Here is a 7,104-nt window from a genome sequence, read left to right as displayed (position 1 = left end):
CAAAGCTCAGGAGCCAGTCCGTCGTCAGCCGTCTACAACAAATTTCGTTGGAGGTTATTAATCCAGCTTCATCGACAGCCGGTCGACAACAGACCAGATCTTCGTTGCATGGCAAATACTGATAATCAGATCCCAATGCATCACCTACCTTTGAATAATTTTTAGGGCGGCATACGACAGTATCGACCGAACAAACCTGCTCTGCTGCGGTTAGAGAATTTCATGAAAGCCTTAAGTATTTCAACATGGTTCAAATCATTATAACCTCCTTCAACGCATTTTAGTGCTTTTCAAGTTATTGCATGAGAAGAAAACGCGTGATGTTATGATGGCAACTCAAAGTTGATGTCTCTCTCTATCTCCATCATCACTTACCTTCCTCACTTTCCTTTTCAAAAGCAAACAAGAGATTATTGGACCATCGTCCACATATTTTCGTCCAGTTCAGACCATCATTAATCAGTATAAGTACCTACTATTTTTGCAACACCGGCCTTATCTCGTTCTCCCATTGGTTACAGAATAACTCCAGCAAATTTCATCAGACACAATTTTCAATTTTTGCTCTTCTTATTTGTTGTGGCTCCGTAAACCCCGTGTACCGGTAATTTATTCATTCGTACATACAACCGTGAATTAATGCAAAACTGGTGGCTTAAAATGAAAATTTAAAAGAATATAGCTTGAACAATGATCTCAAAAGGGAAAGTAAAAAATATTTCAAAAATGAACATCTTTTTCTCGAAGTTTCGAATTAAAACTTTCATGTAATCATATATATAAAAGCCCAGCGTTGTCTGTCTGTCTGTCCGTAACGCTTTGAAATGTTTCGTTGAAATGTTTCACCATAGTTGTATCAAATTTATAAAAATAAGGAGAACTTTCTGGATGTGTTTTGACTTTCCAGAAATAATACTAAGAACCTTCTGGAATGTTCTCTGGAACATCAATTTTCCAATCTAAAGATTCCAAGCATTTTCTGGAAGTTGATGAAGGTTTCATAAAAAATTAAAATGAACGTTCTAGAATGTTTAGGAGTATTGAACTTTTTATGGTGTTTAGAATCTCCTCGAAGTTTCTTGACGCTTCAAAAGAAGGAGAAGATCCTTCTGCAGCATTATAAAACATCTTCTTCTTCTTTTTCTTGGCGTAAGATCTCAACTGGGACAAAGCCTGCTTCTCAGCTATTAGCTTCTGTCTATGAGCTCTACCTCAATTATTAACTGAGAATTTCCTCTTCTAATGATCACTTTTAAGTGGTTAAACTTTTTAGAAAAGAACCTTCAAGAATGTTCTCAACATCAATCCTAATAAAATTTAGAAAACTTTCTGGAAGTTAGAAAACAAGCAAAAAAGCAAAAAAAACCTTCTCGAATGTTCTGGAACATAAAAGTCTATAACATTTCCAGTAACTTCCTGGAAGTAACTCAATGTTCCAAAAGTAAAACAATCATCTGAGATATTCTGGAATATCACACTTTTTCACATACGAAAAACTTTCTGTAAGCTACTAAAATTAGAAGAACCTTATGGAATGTTCTGTTACACTTTTTTTTTAAATTTCGAGGACTTTTTGGAAGTTAATTATCATTCACGAATGAATAAAGAACCTTTTGGAATGTTCTGGAACATCAAATTACATAAAATATCGAGAACTTCTTGACGATTACTGAATGTTTAAAAAAGAAGAATAATAATCTACGGATATGTTCTTGATCATAAACATTCTTAAGATTCTAAAAACTTTCGACATGTTACTGGACGTCCTAAAAACAAGACTAAGAACCTTTTGCAAACTTTTTAAATTTACGAAAAGTCTCTGTGAACGTTCCAGAAAAAAAAAACAAAAATGACCTTCAAGAATGTTCTGAAAAAAAAATTCATATTTTTTTAGATATTTGTGGAAGCTACTGAACGGTCAAAAAAAAACTGAAAAATCCTCTATATTCTGGAACATCAAACTACTTAAAATATCTGGAACTTTCAAGAAGCTGCTGAAACGTTAAAAGCAGCAGAAAGAATAAGAAAACGAACCTTTTGGAATTTCGTGGAACATATTTTAATTGCCGAGAATGTTCGGGGAGCGTTCATAAAAAAATATAAAATGAACCTTCTAAAAAGTTTTGGAACATCAAAATTTATTAAATTTTTTACAACTTTCTGGAGAACAGTAAACGTTCAAGAGAGAAGCATTCTGAAGAGAGATTCTGGAATGTTTTCGAAAATTCTACAAAAACAGCTGAGCATTCTGGAAATCTCTGTAACTCTGCTTTCTACTATATAAATTTACGCATTTAGTAGATTCGGCAGTATTTTATGAACCGACAGACATTTATGTGAAAAAGGGTTGCAGTGAAGAACTGGAACTTTAAAAACAATCTTTTCTAGCTAACGTGGCTAGCCACGTCGGGTCAGCTAGTTATAACATAATTTTGAATTTCTGTGAACGCTTGAACACCTCAACTCACGGTACCAACAAAATTGAATGAACTGCTTGGTGAGCCTGAGCAAATTTCTGGATGATAAAATTCACGGTCATAATCAGCAATAAAAAGATGCCGATTTGGGTTGTTGTGGTGCGGTAGCGGTAGCGGTACGACAACGGGTAGCGTGTTGTACTAATAAGGCAATGCGAGCCTACTAATAACATTCGCGAATCGTCTCTTGAAGTGTTTCGTTGTTGTCGTCGTAACGGTGGACTTCCTGGAATAACCGATCAACCATGGACTCAAAAACGATGCTGGACTGTAGTTGGGTTGATGGTGATCTGTTGCTTAGCATCTTGAAGGCAGAACAACATGGATCTGAGGAGATCAAAATTGTTGACTTCAATGTGGAAGCAGCGACCAAGAAAGGCGATAACTATGCTAGTGAGATGTATAGGGCTGATTTGGAATACGAAAAGGATGGGAAACTTGTGAAGTGTAGACGAATCTTGAAGGTAAGGTCGATGAATTAGTGAGTTATGACGTCTCCCTACGAACATCCACCATTCCAGGTAATCCCATCCGGCGAGATCCAACGGATGATAATGGAAAAGAATAGCATTTTCCCCAGAGAAATAGCCGTCTACAGAGATATTCTGCCGAAGATCCACAGCTTGCTGGAGAGCATTGGGGACTCGACGTCGATCTCCCCGAAATGCATCTTCACCACGGACGATCCGAAAACCATGCTGGTGTTCGAGGACATCAAAGACGCGGGCTTCCAGATGGTAGATCGCAAACTTGGCCTGGACTTGGACCATTCCAAATTAGTCATTGGAAAACTAGCAAAGCTACACGCATGTTCAGCAGTCATCTACCAATCGAATCCAGCTGTTATGGATCCCGTGCTAGAAGGAGCGATCTCTACAAACCCAGAAAGACAGGACTTCCTGGAGTTCTACAGGATGTGCTCTCGTCAGGTTGCGCAACTTGTGAAAAGCTGGAACGACCCTACGTACAATCATCTCCTGGAGAGGTTAGAAAATCTTCCAAAGACAATTATCAGCAGAGGAGTTCAGGTGTACACTCGGGACAATTCGTGTTTCAACGTGTTAAATCACGATGACGTTTGGACCAACAACATGATGTTCAAGTACGGTGGTGAAAAGTCTGTCGAGGACGTCTTGCTGTTCGACTATCAACTAGCGTACTACGGATCACCCGGTGTGGATTTGAACTACTTTCTGAACGCAGCAGTTCAAGAGGCGGTTCGCGAAAAGCATTGGCTGGAACTGATTAGGGTAGGTAATACCCAACATTGAACAATACCCCAAATTCACCTACATCATACCATTTAACCAGGATTACCACAACATCCTGAAATCAACCCTGGAGAAACTGGACTATTTCGGAAGAATTCCGTCGCTTGAGGACATCCACGTGGAGATCATTCGGAAGGGATTTCACAGTAAGTGGTCCAGCTCACAGCTGACGAGCACGTGAATCAATGATTGTCGACTACTTCCCCAAGTGTCATAAACTCTGGTTTTGTTTATGCGCCTTATCACAAACGACGCGCGGTACGCTCGTGATAAGATAAATTGGCTCAGTCATGTACCTATAGCCATAGATATCATTGTGTTCGTCTCCGAGCATCTCCAACGGCTGTTTCTATTTTTAGGAGTGAATGCTGTGCTGTGCCTATTGCCGATTGCGTTCATGGAACGAACCGAGAATGCCGAGATGGACGTGTTTCTACAGGAAAGCGAAGCCGGTCAAGCGTTCAGGAAGCAGATATTCTCCAACCCGCGATTGGAGGGAATTTTGAAGCGGGCCCTAGTGCAATACAATCAGTTGGGGTATTTCGATTGAAGGCGATGAAATATTTGCAGAAATGTGGATGGTTCCAACCGAAATAAAATCGATGCGTTGAACTCTATGCAATGATGTTTCGCCGAAATTAACGATGGTCCCCTGGTTATTCGCATCCTTACTGAAGCAGTTCTTCTGAGCTTTTGAATAAATTATTTTGTCTGTTATGAAACGAACATCTGGAGGAGTTCCAAGCAGCGTTAATTGAAACATGTCCAATTCGTCAATTTTTCAACTTCCTAGAGTAATTCGCCAATTGTTGAACAGCTTTATTTTATTTATTTTTTGTAAATATTACTTAAGTAATTATCGCTAAACTTCTACGGCTGATATAGAAGCGTATATATGAGTGCGACGATATCGCACCGATATATTTCCAAATTTACGAATATTTATATATTTATATATATATTTATGTAATATAAATAGACTCTTCAACTTCAGCATAATAAACGTGCCCAGCCCACAGCACCCGGAAGCACTGATGATGACAAGGACGCATTTTACGCGCAGCTTGAACGGGAGTACGATCGCTGCCCAAGCCACGACGTCAAGATCATCATAGGAGATTTAAACGTTCAGGTAGGCCACGAGGAGGAATTCAGACCGACGGTTGGAAAGTTCAGCGCCCACCAGCAGACGAACGAAAACGGCCTACGCCTCATTGATTTCGCCGCCTCCAAAAATATGGCCATACGTAGCACCTTTTTCCAACACAGCCTCCCTTATCGTTACTCCTGGAGATCACCACAGCAGACGGAATCTCAAATTGACCACGTTCTGATTGACGGATGGCACTTCTCCGACATTATCGACGTCAGGACCTATCGTGGCGCCAACATCGACTCCGACCACTATCAGGTGATGGTCAAACTGCGCCCAAAACTCTCCGTCATCAACAATGTACGGTACCGGCGACCGCCACGGTACAACCTAGAGCGACTGAAGCAATCGGATGTCGCCTCAGCATACGCGCAGAATCTCGAAGCCGCGTTTCCAAACGACGGCGAGCTCGATGAGGCCCCTCTAGAGGACTGCTGGAGTACAGTGAAAGCAGCCATCAACGACGCAGCCGAGAGCACCATCGGGTACGTGGAACGGAATCGACGGAACGACTGGTTCGTCGAGGAGTGCAGAACGGTTTTGGAGGAGAAGAACGCAGCGAGGGCGGTAATGCTGCAGCAAGGGACTCGACAGAACATGGAACATTATAAACAGAAGCGGAAACAGCAGATCCGCCTCTTTCGGGAGAAAAAGCACCGCCTGGAAGAAGCGGAGTGTGAAGAAATGGAACTGCTGTGTCGTTCCCAAGAAACACGAAAGTTCTATCAGAAGCTGAACGCATCCCGCAACGGCTTCGTGTCGCGAGCCGAAATATGCAGGGATAAGGACGGAGGCCTCTTGACGGACGGATGTGAGGTGATCGAAAGGTGGAAGCAGCACTTCGATCAGCACCTGAATGGCGTGTAGAACGTAGACACGGGAGACCACGGCAACGGAGGAAACGACGATGCCAGTGCAGCGGAGGACGGAAATGAACCAACTCCCACGCTGAGGGAAGTTAAGGATGCCATTCACCAGCTCAAAACCATCATAGCAGTTGGTAAGGATGGTATCGCAGCTGAACTCATCAAGATGGGCCAAAAAAAAATGTTGGCCACCTGTCTGCATCGGCTGATAGTCAGGATCTGGGAAACCAAACAGCTACCGGAGGAGTGGAAGGAAGGGGTAATCTGCTCCATTCACAAAAAAGGCGACCATTTGGAATGTGAGAACTTCAGGGCGATCACTATTTTGAATGCTGCCTACAAAGTGCTATCCCAGATCATCTTCCGTCATCTGTCACCTAAAAATAAATGAGTTCGTGGGAAGTTATCAAGCCGGCATCGAAGACGGCCGGTCGACAACGGACCAGATCTTTACCGTACGGCAAATCCTCCAGAAATGCCGTGAATACCAGGTCCCACCTGTTCATCGACTCCAAAGCGGCATACGACAGTATCGACCGCGCAGAGCTATGGAGAATCATGGACGAAAACGGCTTTTCTGGGAAGCTCACTAGACTGATTAAAGCAACGATGGACGGTGTGCAAAACTGCGTAAGGGTTTCGGGTGAACTATCTAGTTCATTCGAATCTCGCCGGGGACTGCGACAAGGTGATGGACTCTCATGCCTACTCTTCAACATCGCTCAATTTGTGTGCTTTGCGGACGACCTGGATATTATCGCTAGAACATTTGGAACGGTGGCAGAGCTGTACACCCGCCTGAAACGCGAAGCAGCAAAGGTCGGACTGGTGGTGAATGCCTCAAAAACAAAGCACATGCTGGTAGGCGGAACCTAACACGACCGGATCCGTCGGGATAGTGATGTTACGATAGACGGGGATACCTTCGAGGTGATGGAGGAATTCGTCTGCCTCAGATCCTTACTAACGGCTGATAACAACATGAGTCGTGAAATTCGAAAGCGCATCATCAGCGGAAGTCGGGCCTACTACCCCAACTAACAATTACAAGTTACAAACAAGCAAGCTTGCTGAATTGTTGCTTAATAATGGTAATGCTAGCTGAACTAAAATTATGCTCTACACATTACTGTTTAAATTATTTTTCAATTGAGAAAGTAGCCAATGTTCGACTTCCCTCATCGGTATTAACAATGATAAATTAAAACACTTTTCAATAGTTTAACAAGAAATTTATTCGTCAAACATCGATTCCCCAACAAAAAAAATTCACAAAACATTTGTCTGCATCTTATTAGGCTGATGTATCGATAAGCATATGCTCCTGAACAATGTGC

At 42.2% G+C, this 7,104-nt stretch overlaps 1 protein-coding gene across 1 annotated transcript; it reads left to right on the top strand.

Moving 5' to 3' along the window:
• Positions 1-2,538: 2,538 nt before the first annotated feature.
• On the top strand, positions 2,539-4,365 carry LOC115264848 (uncharacterized). Its single transcript, XM_029868879.2, has 4 exons — positions 2,539-2,941; positions 2,999-3,727; positions 3,789-3,894; positions 4,108-4,365. The coding sequence occupies exons 1-4, from the start codon at positions 2,723-2,725 to the stop codon at positions 4,296-4,298; spliced, it is 1,245 nt and encodes a 414-aa protein (XP_029724739.2). The 5' UTR covers positions 2,539-2,722; the 3' UTR covers positions 4,299-4,365.
• The last annotated feature ends 2,739 nt before the right edge of the window (positions 4,366-7,104 follow it).

The sequence above is a fragment of the Aedes albopictus genome, chromosome 3, assembly GCF_035046485.1.
Source record: "Aedes albopictus strain Foshan chromosome 3, AalbF5, whole genome shotgun sequence".
NCBI classification, from domain to species: domain Eukaryota; kingdom Metazoa; phylum Arthropoda; class Insecta; order Diptera; family Culicidae; genus Aedes; species Aedes albopictus.
Note: the sequence above shows the minus strand (reverse complement) of the source record. Positions and strands in the feature narration are given on the sequence as shown.

Coding starts and splice junctions, on each gene's coding strand:
- LOC115264848 (XM_029868879.2), top strand. CDS start 2,723: ATGGACTCAAAAACGATGCTGGACTGTAGTTGGGTTGATGGTGATCTG. Junction 2,942..2,998: donor AGTGTAGACGAATCTTGAAG/GTAAGGTCGATG, acceptor CCACCATTCCAG/GTAATCCCATCCGGCGAGAT. Junction 3,728..3,788: donor ATTGGCTGGAACTGATTAGG/GTAGGTAATACC, acceptor CCATTTAACCAG/GATTACCACAACATCCTGAA.